General features: G+C 43.8%; 1 gene segment (V, D, J or C); it reads right to left on the bottom strand.

The window, feature by feature from the left end:
- Positions 1-12,741: 12,741 nt before the first annotated feature.
- Positions 12,742-13,419, bottom strand: LOC119869096. The segment is given in 2 exon segments: positions 12,742-13,227; positions 13,328-13,419. Coding segments are annotated over 2 exon segments (501 nt in total).
- Positions 13,420-13,654: the final 235 nt, after the last annotated feature.

Here is a 13,654-nt window from a genome sequence, read left to right as displayed (position 1 = left end):
AATCATCCTGAGAACCTATGAATTCGGCCTGAGATTTAAAGAGAGAATAGCTGGAATGCAACAGTGAGAAGAGTTCCTGCTTCTATCAAGGTAGGAAGACGGGGAAAAAAGAAATAAAGAAACAAAAGGCATCTGAGGGGGAGGGGCCCTGAGGAGCTGGGCTGAGGCTGGGGCGAGCGCCCCCAGGTCAGGAGAGCCCCACCTGGAGGAGCAGGTGCTGCTCCAACCTTCCAGGGATGGACAGGCACTTGCAGGGAGTCGGAGCAGGACACCAGGAAGGTAGGGATGCCCTCAGGCTCCTGGGGGCACTAACAGAGCCCATGCCCCTGGGGAGAGCCCCACACCCCATGGCCGAGCTCCTTAAAGGGCTGCAGTGTGCCCCGCAGCCTGGGAGCAGCTCGGGGGGGCTCAGGCAGAGGTTCCGTGGAGGGGGCTGTGCGGCCGGGAGCGCGATTCCAGCAGTACAGGCCGGAGAGTCCAGGGCACCGGGGACACAGCCCAGGATCTGGATTCCCCCCAGGACAGGTGGGGGCAGGAGTGCCGAGGACAGCGAGGACACCTGCCGCCGGGGGCCCCGAGCTGAGTAGGTCAGCGGCCCCGCCCGGGAGCATCCAAGCCCTGCAGACTGGGAGCTGCAGTAGTTACTGTGGGAGCAGACTCCAGGGCTGGGGGGCTGGCCGCTGCCACTGCTGCTGTTCCTCTTGGGGCCTCACAGGGTAAACAGCCCCCACTGAGCCTCACAGTGGCCTCACTGGATAAACAGCTTAAACATCTTTCACTGAGCCCTGCACCAGGCAGGGGGCTGAGCAGCTTCCCCAAGTACTCATACCTGAGAATCAGCACATCAGACCCCTCCACCAGAAGACCAGCTAGACGGACAGGGGAAAAACAAATTATTGACCAAGCAGCACTGGAAAGTTCCAGGGGAAGTCGAGGGGTTTACAGTATACAGAATCAGAGGATACTCCCCCTTCTTTTTGTTTTCTGTTTGCCTCCCCCCCTTTTTTATCTTTTTTTCTTTTACTTCTTTTTTCTTTATCTTTTATTTTCTTTTCTCTCTTCTATCTTTTTCTCCTTTTTTCCAGTACAACTTGTTTTTCGCCACTGTGCACTGAGCAAAATTACTAGAAGGAAAAACTCACCACAAAAGAATCAGAAACAGTCCTCTCAAAAAAAAAAGAAAAAAAAAAGAAACAGTCCTCTCTACCACAGAGTTACAAAATTTGGATTACAAGTTGATGTCAGAAAGTCAATGCAAAAGCACTATTATAAAGCTATGGGTGGCTCTAGAAAAAAAGTATAAGGGACTCAAGAGACTTCATGACTGCAGAATTTAGATCTAATCAGGCAGAAATTAAAAATCAACTAAATGAGATGCAATCCAAACTAGAGGTCCTAACGATGAGGGTTAACAAGGTAGAAGAACGAGTGAGTGACATAGAAGTCAAGTTGATGGCAAATAGGGAAAATAAGGAGAAAAGAGAAAAACAATTAAAAATCATGAGGATAGATTAAGGGAATTAAATGACAGCCTCAGAAAGAAGAATCTACGTTTAATTGGGGTTCCCGAGGGCGCCGAAAGAGACAGAGGTCCAGAATATGTATTTGAACAAATCATAGCTGAAAATTTTCCTAATCTGAGAAGGGAAACAGGCATTTAGACCCAGGAAATAGAGAGGTTCCACCCCCCTAAAATCAATAAAAACCGCTCAACACCTCGACATTTAATAGTGAAGCTAGCAAATTCCAAAGATAAAGAAAAGATCCTTAAAGCAGCAAGAGGCAAGAAATCTCTAACTTTTATGGGGAGAAATATTAGATTAACAGCAGACCTCTCCACAGAGACTGGCAGGCCAGAAAGGACTGGCAGGATATATTCAGGGTCCTAACTGAGAAGAACATGCATCCAAGAATACTTTATCCAGCAAGACTCTCATTCAGATAAACCACATCTTCTTTATCCATTCATCTTTCATTGAAAAGATGTGGTTTTTCTATACAATGGAATATTACTCAGCTATTAGAAATGACAAATACCCACCATTTGCTTCAACGTGGATGGAACTGGAGGGTATTATGCTGAGTGAAGTAAGTCAGTCAGAGAAGGACAAACATTATATGTTCTCATTCATTTGGGGAATATAAATAATAGTGAAAGGGAATATAAGGGAAGGGAGAAGAAATGTGTGGGAAATATCAGAAAGGGAGACAGAACGTAAAGACTGCTAACTCTGGGAAACGAACTAGGGGTGGTAGAAGGGGAGAAGGGCGGGGGGTGGGAGTGAATGGGTGACGGGCACTGGGGGTTATTCTGTATGTTAGGAAATTGAACACCAATAAAAAATAAATTTAAAAAATTAAAAATAAAAAAAAGAACTTATTAAACTCAACACCAAAGAAACAAACAATCCAATCATGAAATGGGCAAAAGACATGAACAGAAATCTCACAGAGGAAGACATAGACATGGCCAACATGCATATGAGAAAATGCTCTGCATCACTTGCCATCAGGGAAATACAAAACAAAACCACAATGAGATACCACCTCACACCAGCGAGAATGGGGCAAATTAACAAGGCAGGAAACAACAAATGTTGGAGAGGATGCGGAGAAAAGGGAACCCTCTTACACTCTTGCTGGGAATGTGAACTGGTGCAGCCACTCTGGAAAACTGTGTGGAGGTTCCTCAAAGAGTTAAAAATAGACCTGCCCTACGACCCAGCAATAACACTGTTGGGGATTTACCCCAAAGATACAAATGCAATGAAACGCCAGGACACCTGCACCCCGATGTTTATAGCAGCAATGGCCACGATAGCCAAACTGTGGAAGGAGCCTCGGTGTCCAACGAAAGATGAATGGATAAAGATGTGGTTTATGTATACAATGGAATATTACTCAGCTATTAGAAATGACAAATACCCACCATTTGCTTCAACGTGAATGGAACTGGAGGGTATTATGCTGAGTGAAGTAAGTCAGTCGGAGAAGGACAAATATTATATGTTCTCATTCATTTGAGGAATATAAATAATAGTGAAAGGGAATATAAGGGAAGGGAGAAGAAATGTGTGGGAAATATCAGAAAGGGAGACAGAAGGTAAAGACTGCTAACTCTGGGAAACGAACTAGGGGTGGTAGAAGGGGAGAAGGGCGGGGGGTGGGAGTGAATGGGTGACGGGCACTGGGGGTTATTCTGTATGTTAGTAAATTGAACACCAATAAAAAATAAATTAAAAAAAAGACTCTCATTCAGAATAGAAGGAGAGATAAAGAGCTTCCAAGAAAGGCAGGAACTGAAAGAATATGTGACCACCAAGCCAGCTCTGCAATAAATATTAAGTGGGATTCTGTAATAGAAGAAGTTCAAGGGAACAATCCACAAAAACAAGGACTGAATAGGTATCATGATGACACTAAATTCATATTTTTCAATAGTAACTCTGAATGTGAATGGGCTCAATGACCCCATCAAAAGGCGTAGGGTTTCAGACTGGATAAAAAAAGCAAGACCCATCTATTTGCTGTCTACAAGAGACTCATTTTAGAACTAAGGATACCTACACCCTGACAATGAAAGGTTGGAGAACCATTTACCATTCAAATGGTCCTCAAAAGAAAGAAGAAGTAGCCATCTTCATATCAGATGAACTAAAGTTTATCCTGAAGACTGTAGTGAGAGATGAAGAGGGACACAATATCATACTTAAAGGATCTATCCAACAAGAGGACCTAGCAATCATCAATATTTATATCCCAAATGTGGAACTTTCTCCAAAATAGACCACAGACTGGGTCAGAAATCAGGTCTTAACACCAAAAGATTAGCATTATCCCTTGTATATTTTCAGACCATAATGCTTTCAAATTAGAACTAAATCACAAGAAGAAGTTTGGAAGGATTTCAAACACGTGGAGGTTAAGGACCATCCTGCTAAAAGATGAAAGGGTCAACCAGCAAATAAGGGAAGAATTAAAAAGATTCATAGAAACTAATGAGAATGAAGATACAATCATTCAAAATCTTTGGGATACAGGAAAAACAGTTCTGAGGGGGGAATACATCGCAATACAAGCATCCATCCATTCACTGGAAAGAAATCAAACACAAAAGCTTACCTTGCACCTAAAGGAGCTGGAGAAAAAACAGCAAATAGATCCTACACCCAGAAGAAGAAAAGAGTTAAAAAAGATTTGAGCAGAGCTCAATGAAATGGAGACCAGAAGAACTGTGGAACAGATTAACAAAACCAGGAGTTGGTCCTTTGAAAGAATTAAAAAGATACATAAACCATTAGCCAGCTGCATACAGCAATTTGGCAGTGTGGCAGGATACAAAATACATGCCCAGAAGTCAGTGGCATTTCTATACACTAACAGTGAGACTGAAGAAAGAGAAATTAAGGAGTCAATCCCATTTACAATTGCACCCAAAAGCATAAGATACCTAGGAATAAACCCAACCAAAGAGGTAAAGGATCTATACCCTAAAAACTATAGAACACTTCTGAAAGAAATTGAGGAAGACACAAAGAGATGGAAGAATATTCCATGCTCATGGATTGGCAGAATTAATATTGTGAAAATGTCAATGTTACCCAGGGCAATTGACACATTTAATGCAATCCCTATCAAAATATCATGGACTTTCTTCAGGGAGTTGGAACAAATCATCTTAAGATTTGTGTGGAATCAGAAAAGACCCCGAATAGCCAGGGGAATTTTAAAAATGAAAACCAGAGCTGGGGGCATCACATTGCCAGATTTCAGGTTGTACTACAAAGCTGTGGTCATCAAGACTTTGTGGTACTGGCACAAAAACAGGCACATAGATCAGTGGAACAGAATAGAGAATCCAGAAGTGGACCCTCAACTTTATGGTCAACTAATATTCGACAAACAGGGAAAGACTATTCATTGGATAAAAGACAGTCTCTTCAATAAATAGTCCTGGGAAATTTGGACATCCACATGCAGAAGAATGAAACTAGACCACTCTCTTTCACCATACAAAGATAAACTCAAAATGGATGAAAGATCTAAATGTGAGACAAGATTCCATCAAAATCCTAGAGGAGAACACAGGCAACACCCTTTTTGAACTCGGCCACAATAACTTCTTGCAAGATACATCCATTAAGGGAAAAGAAACAAAAGCAAAAATGAACTATTGGGACTTCATCAAGATAAGAAGCTTCTGCACAGCAAAGGATACAGTCAACAAAACTAAAAGACAACCTACAGAGTGGGAGAAGATATTTGCAAATGACCTATCAGATAAAGGGCTAGTTTCCAAGATCTATAATAACTTATTAAACTCAACACCAACTGTGTGGAGGTTCCTCAAACAGTTAAAAATATACCTGCCCTACGACCCAGCAATTGCACTGTTGGGGATTTACCCCAAAGATACAAATGCAATGAAACGCCGGGACACCTGCACCCCGATGTTTAAGGCAGCAATGGCCACGATAGCCAAACTGTGGAAGGAGCCTCGGTGTCCAACGAAAGATGAATGGATAAAGATGTGGTTTATGTATACAATGGAATATTACTCAGCTATTAGAAATGACAAATACCCACCATTTGCTTCAACGTGGATGGAACTGGAGGGTATTATGCTGAGTGAAGTAAGTCAGTCGGAGAAGGACAAACATTATATGTTCTCATTCATTTGGGGAATATAAATAATAGTGAATGGGAATATAAGGGAAGGGAGAAGAAATGTGTGGGAAATATCAGAAAGAGAGACAGACCGTAAAGACTGCTAACTCTGGGAAACGAACTAGGGGTGGTAGAGGGGGAGGAGGGCGGGGGGTGGGAGTGAATGGGTGACGGCACTGGGGGTTATTCTGTATGTTAGTAAATTGAACACCAATAAAAAATAAATTAAAAAAATAAATAAACTCAACACCAAAGAAACAAACAATCCAATCATGAAATGGGCAAAAGACATGAACAGAAATCTCACAGAGGAAGACATAGACATGGCCAACAAGCACATGAGAAAATGCTCCGCATCACTTGCAATCAGGGAACTACAAATCAAAACCACAATGAGATATCACCTCACAACAGTGAGAATGGGTAAAATTAACAAGGCAGGAAACCACAAATGTTGGAGAGGATGTGGAGAAAGGGGAACCCTCCTGCACTGTTGGTGGGAATGTGAACTGGTGCAGCCACTCTGGAAAACTTTGCGGAGGTTCCTCAAAGAGTTAAAAATAGATCTGCCCTACGACCCAGCAATTTTACTGCTGGGGATTTACCCCAAAGATGCAGATGCAGGGAAACGCCAGGACACCTGCACCCCGATGTTCTAGCAGCAATGTCCACAATAACCAATCTGTGGAAGGAACCTCAGTGTCTATCGAAAGATGAATGGATAAAGAAGCTGTGATGTGTATACAATGGAATATTACTCAGCCATTAGAAACAACAAATACCCACTATTTGCTTCGACGTGGAGGGACCTGGAGGGTATTGTGCTGAGTGAAATAAGTCCATCGGAGAAGGCAAACATTATATGGTCTCATTCTTTTTGGGAATATAAAAAATAGCGAAAGGGAATAAAGGGAAAGGAGAGAAAATGAGTGGGAAACATCAGAGAGGGAGACAGAACATGAGAGACTCCTAACTCTGGGAAATGAACAAGGGGTAGTGTAAAGGGAGGTGGGTGGGGTTTGGGGTGACTGGGTGATGGGCACTGAGGGGGCATTTGACGGGATGTGCACTGGGTGTTATGTTGTATGTTGGCAAATTGAACTCCAATAAAAAAATAAAATGTTATACAAATATTAAGTGTTTTAAATGACCACTTTTGGTACGTTGTTAGATTGAATGTAAATATGTTGTTATATTTTGTTTCCTATGCTTATGAAGCACATGGATTTTTAATTTTCTTATTTAAAAAAATCTTAAATTTAGAATAAAAGAGGAAAACTAGGTTTATAATACATTCTAATTCATCCTTCTTCTCTTAGTATTCTCATGATTCCCTATTAAATGCTTGATAGAATTCTCTAGTGAAGCCGACTGGCCTGAAGTTGTTTGTGGGAATGATGTCAAGGAGAGTGATGAAGAATTTCAGTGTAAGTTCTAGCAAACATGAAATACATGAAGTGTTTCCTCATTCCTTGTACAAAATCTACAATGTATCAATTATGGCTGCAGATATGTCTTATTTGCCTGTAATTTTCCTTTACATTTTATATGACTGTTGATGTAAAATTAACTGCTAATTCAATTTTCCAAGTTAAGTTAGTATATCAATATTTAATAAAGATAATGCGTTTTGAGGCAAAAATAATAGAAACTACCCATGTATAATGTCAGGTCTTGCACAACCTTAGAGGTACAAACAAATCATATATAAAATATCATGCTATCCTTTGTCTCTAGATATTTCCTTGGAAACCAATGGTAGTCAGGAACCATAATGCTGAGATTGTACAGTCTGCAGGCTGAATTACAAATCCATTGGTCATGTATTGTCCCTCAATTCTATATCTCCTGGGCATGCACTGCTCCACTGCAGGCTGTTGTGACACCAGTAGATTGCGATTTTGAGTCAGTTTCTCAGTGTTCTTGGATCTTTAGTGCCATTTGGGGAATGATTGAGTCCGAAGATGTTACTCTCTTTGCATTTAAAGGGATATTTTCAGGAATAATTTTATGTTAATAAAATAATAGATGCTTCTTAAACACTCACTTTCATGCATATCTCTTGGGATGCTTATTAAAACATACATCTATGAACACCAATACTGGTTTCAGATGTAGAAGTATAGGATGGGAGGTTGCAGGTTTATTAGGCTTCACATTATGAAAATCTTAATTCAGTCTTCACAAATTAGCGAATAAAGTGAGATCTACCAATGCTTTATTTATAGTTTATTAATAGTCCTCATAGATAACAGTAGATTGAGTGTCAGTATTGGTTTATGGATAACGGAAGGGAAACTGCACTCCTGAACATTTTAGGCAGAAAGGGTGCAAGGAGGCACAGTCTTGGAAGGTACATTGGAGAAATGAACACACCTTGGCAGAGATGGAATGGAGTTGATTGCCACTAAGCAATGAACAGGAGAGTGGCACCCAGGAGCTTCACTTCCTATGGTGATGTTGACTCTTTCCCCACCTCACTTTCTCTCCTGCCTCTAAGGGTGAGGCCATGAGGAGGTTTTGGTTGCACTTCCCCATAGATTTAAATCACTGTGTAAGCACCACCACTCATATACAGCGAACAGTGGTAGGCAGCCTCATCCTCAGGCTGGGCTTCTGTGATGGTGAGGGCAGCTTTGTTCTCAGAGATGGATCCAGAGAAGCGATCAGGGACCCCAGAAGGGCGGCTGCTTGTGTCATAGATAATCCTGCGAGGAGCCTGGCCTGGGGTGTGCTGGTACCAGCCAGGTTTGTTACCTGTAGAGACTGACCCAGAGCTGAGGCCACAAGTGAGTGTGACTGTCCCTCCTGGAGACACTGAGAGTGATGGCTCCTGGGTTACCACAGTCTGAGAATCAACTCTTAAAATCAAGAAGAGAGAAAGGTGTTGTTATGGAGACAAGGGTCACATGAGTCCCTGTTCTTATGTGCCCTCACAGATGCAGAATCCTTTTCTCTGACCTGATCCATAAGCAAGGAGCTCAAGAAGAAGTAACCTCCAGACCATGGTGGGGACCTTCATAAAATGCAGCCTGCTCAGGCTCCTGGGCTGGAGAGGGGTGTCCTGGGTCCTTTTCATGCCTTCAGACCCATTAGAAGGAAAAGACTCTTCATGCAAATCAACTTCCTCTCTCTCCCTGCCCCAGAGTCATCCACATATTCCCCTGGGCAATCTTGAAAGAGGCAGACGCTAAGGACTCACAGACAACAATGACTGCAGGGTGACCTGGGACACTGAGTATAAGGAAAACTTCTTTCACCAAATCACCTCCCTATGATCCTAGGGACGTCTGTCCCAGGGTTGCTCTCGGAGAAACCTGAAAGCTGTATGAGGAGATGGCATGTGTTCTTCACCTCCTGGCCCTACATCTAGTTCACCTCAAATCTAACATATCCCTGGAAAATTTTCTTCCCTCCCCAGTGACATTCCTTCTTGTCTCCTTGGAGGATCTTAGCAGCCACTCCTCCAGCAGTGAGGACACTGGGTATCTCAGAGGGTGTAGGGATGGTGGCCTCCTCTTAGTTAATCATGGACCCTGTCCGCAGTAGTGCAGGGGGAGCTGACCGGTGATGTCTCTTTATCAGAAATGAACAGAACACCGTGAACAAGTGAACCTCAGGGAGCATTTTGAACTCCATTTCCTTTTGTGTTCTGCTGAGGATCAAAGGGTCCTGGAAGGCTGGGGAAGGGATTGGAAGGAAGGAGGACTGGCAGGAGGGTAAAGAGTCTCCAGGAATAGGGGAAGATGAGGCAAAGAAAGGACTCATGTTTGTCCCAGTGTGAGATACAAAAATGACTGGCATTCATTTTGGAATTACTTGTCAATTGCTGTTGTGATAAACACTACAGGATTATTTTTCTTTCTCTTCATGTTTGAAAGCCCGAACTCATATCAGAGAAAAATTACTCATACTAAATGATTTTCCTATTAAATGAACGCATCCTTGACCTTTAGAGAATGATAGGTAATTTCATATCTATCAAATTTTGGGATGAGGAGCAATATTCATACTCAAGAGTAAAAAAAGAATTGGAAGGCTGAAAACACAAATAATATCTATTTCTGTAAGTAAGTAACTCTAAGGTATTGGCAGAAATGAGAAAGACAGTTAAGAGAGAACTAAATGAAGGAAGATAAAGGACTCAGGCACTTACTGCATATTTCATCATGAGCACATTTGGAAGACATAGTTATCAGCAAGGGTCCCTGAGGGTGTCCACCTGGACACATTGCCCCAGGGCTTCCCCAGACACCAGGGTCCTATTCACTTTTCCGTGGGGCTTACCTGTGTGGGTTCTGCAGCCAGAACAGAATGGAGGGGTTGATAGACTGGAGACAGAATCACCCAAGTCCCCAGGAGTCCTCTCAGGTTCGAAGGTGATAGAGCAGCATCCCTTTGTTGGTCTTGAGTGATTCTTCATGAGTTGGGGGAGCTACCTCTGGGCAGTGCTTGTACCTCTGAGAGGACATACTGATGCAGGCTGACCAGGACGCTCTAGAGATCACTGTGTCAACTGTGGTGCATACTGTCACATCACTGTTCTCTCCCACAGGGTGTCAGGAAGCCAGCACTGGGAGCTCGGGGGCTCTACCCAGGTTGGGGCATCTGATGCATGGCCCAGTGCCTCTTCATATCTGCTCCCCTCATTCCACGTGCCTCATCACTGAGAGACTGCACACAACTAGTCTCAGCCCCAATCCTCCCTGGTGACCAAGGCCAATTTTATCCTGTATCAAATGAATTCTAGTATCTCAGATTTTGAGTCAATTCTGTGATGATATCTCCCTGCAATTTAAATCTGATACACTTCTGTTGGGTTGTGCTTCCTCCCGTGATTTGCTAGAATGATAAAATAAGTTTAGAATACATGAATTTTGTTTTAATATATATTTTAAACCATTTTTTTCAACAAAGACTTAAACACTGTGGGTGACAGAACCAGTCTAATTGGTTCTGGACCCAGGAAGGACCCAGGACCCTGGAAGATAGGTCAGATGTTGACACAAAGAATTGATGACCACCACCTGTACCCAGATGACAGGAGCAAGAAGCAGAGCCAGTTCCTCTCCTGTCCCGACCCTTTCTCTTTCCCCTAGGGGAAACTCCCTGTTCAATCAGTGGGGAGGTGAAGAGAGGATCCAGGTCATGGTAGAGAAGCCACTGAGCTCTGCCTGCTGTGATCTGATTGTTGGCATTGGGACAGTCGCTTCCCTGAAAAGTCCTATACTTTCCCCAGGGAACATTGCAGTTCGAGTTCATGAAACAAATATATATTTATTGTATGATTGTCCTGTCCATCTACCTTCCACGAAAATCATGTCTGGACAGGGTACTCCATGGTGCGGTGGAAGAGCAAATATGGGGCCTGTGTGATTCAGAGCTGACAGCTCTTGTGGCTCCAGGGTTGCAGGTGCAGGAAAGACACCCACAGTGAGGACCCTACTTGCTCTAGTGTGTAGGGGCCAGTGATAGATGTTCCTGGTCTTCCTCGCCCAGACCCTGAGCTCTCAGGAGCAGCCCAGCAGCGCCCACTGCTGGCCTCAGACTCCGTGCACCCCCAGCCCATATCACACACCCCAGCCCTCCTGGAAGGGTCTCTGTCATTTGCATTTGGACCCTTCTCGTCACACCCAGAGCAGTAGAATGAGCAGGTCAGCTCTGTGGGGTTGAGCCATTCATTTTTCCAGGGCATCAATGCTCTCAGTTAGACAGCCAACTGAAATATATATGTCACAGTGTGTTTCAGGATTCCCTGACAGTGGAGTTGCATCTGCCTTCTCCCAGGTTTCATTATTAGGACATAATGAGCTTGAGTCAAGCTCAAGATTTAAAGTTCCCAGGGATCCCTGGGTGGCTTAGTGGTTTAGCATCGCCTTCGGCCCAGGACATGATCCTGGAGTCCCAGGATCGAGTCCCATGTTGGGCTCCCTGCATGGAGCCTGCTTCTCCCTCTGCCTGTGTCTCTGCTTCTCTCTCTGTGTATCTCATGAATAAATAAATAAAATCTTTATTAAAAAAAGGAAATAGCAAACAGGACTATAAAGGAAAAGAGGAAAACTGAGTGGGGGAAAGTTTGAGAGGAAGACAAAACATAAGAGACTCCTGACTCTGGGAAACAAACAGGGTTGCAGAAGGGAACAGGGTTGCAGAAGAGAAGGAGGGTGGGGGATGGGCTGACGGGTGATGGGCACTAAGGAGGGCATTGAAGGAAGTGTTGGTGATATATGTTGGTGGTGTATGTTGACAAATTGAGTTTAAAAAGTTATTTTTAATAATTGTGATGCCTGGGTGGCTCAGGTGGTTAATGATCTGCCTTCGGCTTAAGTTGTGATGCTGGGGTCCTGATATCCAGCCTTGCATTGGGCTGCCTATTCAGCAAGGAGTCCACTTGTCCCTGTCCCTCAGTTCCCCCTATCTCATCCCATTCCTCTCTTTCAGATAAATACATAAAATAATTTTTGTGTTGAAACACGCATAGGTGGTCCATAGTTTAAGTGTCTGCCTTTGGCTCAAGGCATGATCCTGCAGTCCCGGGATCGAGCCCCACATCAGGCTCCCCACAGTGAGCCTGCTTCTCCCTCTGCCTATGTCTCTGCCTTTCTCTGTGTATCACTCATGAATAAATAAATAAAATCCTTTAGAATAATAAATATGCATCTATAGGGGCTCCTTGTTGGCTCACTCACTGGAGGGTGGGATTCTTGATCTTGGTTGTAGGTTTGAGCCCCATGCTGGATGTAGTCATTCCGGAAAAATAAAATCTTAAAAAAAGGAAAATATAAATATAAGTGTAATGTTTCCTAAAACATAGCATGATGGTGTGTGCTGTCATCTGTATGGACTTCATCTACTATTCTACACGTTTTATGAGCAAAAAAGTATTAGTATATGAAGATTTATTAGTATTAATAAACATTTTGTCTAACAGTTTAGAGGGTCCATGGATATTGTCTTTAATAAAGGAAAGGGTTACAGGGAGGCACAATTTCAAGCCAGTATCCCGGGGGCATATGCTCTACTGCTGTCACCAGTAATGGGATTAACAACCTTAGTGCATTGTCCCTGCTTGGGAGCTATGGCCCCAGCACTGTGGCCCACCCACTCATCTGTCTCTATCACTGTGCTTAGCATCACTGTCATGCACCTGACTGTAAGCTCCACAGAAGCTTCTCAATGACAAGGACAAGATACAAGGTCCCAGGGGTTTTTGTGTCACTTCTTCCTTATCTGAGATGCTGTGGGTAAGTGTAGCAGCTCCCACTGCCATGTCGTGTAAAACAGTAATAGTCAGCCTCGTCCTCAGACTGGGCTCCTGTGATGGTGAGGGCGGCTTTGTTCCCAGAGATGGATCAAGAGAAGAGATCAGGGACCCCAGAGAGGTGGCTTTTTGTGTCATAGATAATCTGCAAGGAGCCCGCCCTGGGGTCTGCTGGAACCAGTTGGGGTAGTTACTTGTAGTGACTGATCCAGAGCTGAGGCCACAAGTGAGTGTGACTATCCCTCCAGGAGACACTGACAACGATGCCTCCTGGGTCACCACAATCTGAGAATCTGCTCCTAAAACCAAGAAGAGGAAAGGTATAGTTATGGGAGACAAGGGTTACATGAGTCCCTGCTTTTATGTTCCCCCAACAGATGCAGAGTCCATTTCCCTGACCTGAGCCATGAGCAAGTAGCCCAAGAAAAAGCACCATCCAGGCCATGGTGGGGACCCTCACTGGAGGTGGACTCCACAAGCTCTTTGGCTTGAGTAGGGTGTCCCTGGGCCTTTTCTTGACTCCAGACTTATGATAATAAGCAAGGGCTTTATGCAAATCAGCTTCCTCTCTATCCCTCCCCCATGGTCACGAGCAAGTCATGGGAGATCTTGAAAGGGGCAGATGCTGGGACATCACACACAAACGTCTGCAGGGTGGCCTGGGGCACTGATTATCAGGAAGACATCTTTCATTAGATCACCTACCTATGACCCTGGTGACCTCCA

This window comes from Canis lupus, chromosome 26 (assembly GCF_011100685.1).
Source record: "Canis lupus familiaris isolate Mischka breed German Shepherd chromosome 26, alternate assembly UU_Cfam_GSD_1.0, whole genome shotgun sequence".
Taxonomy (NCBI): Eukaryota; Metazoa; Chordata; class Mammalia; order Carnivora; family Canidae; genus Canis; species Canis lupus.
Note: the sequence above shows the minus strand (reverse complement) of the source record. Positions and strands in the feature narration are given on the sequence as shown.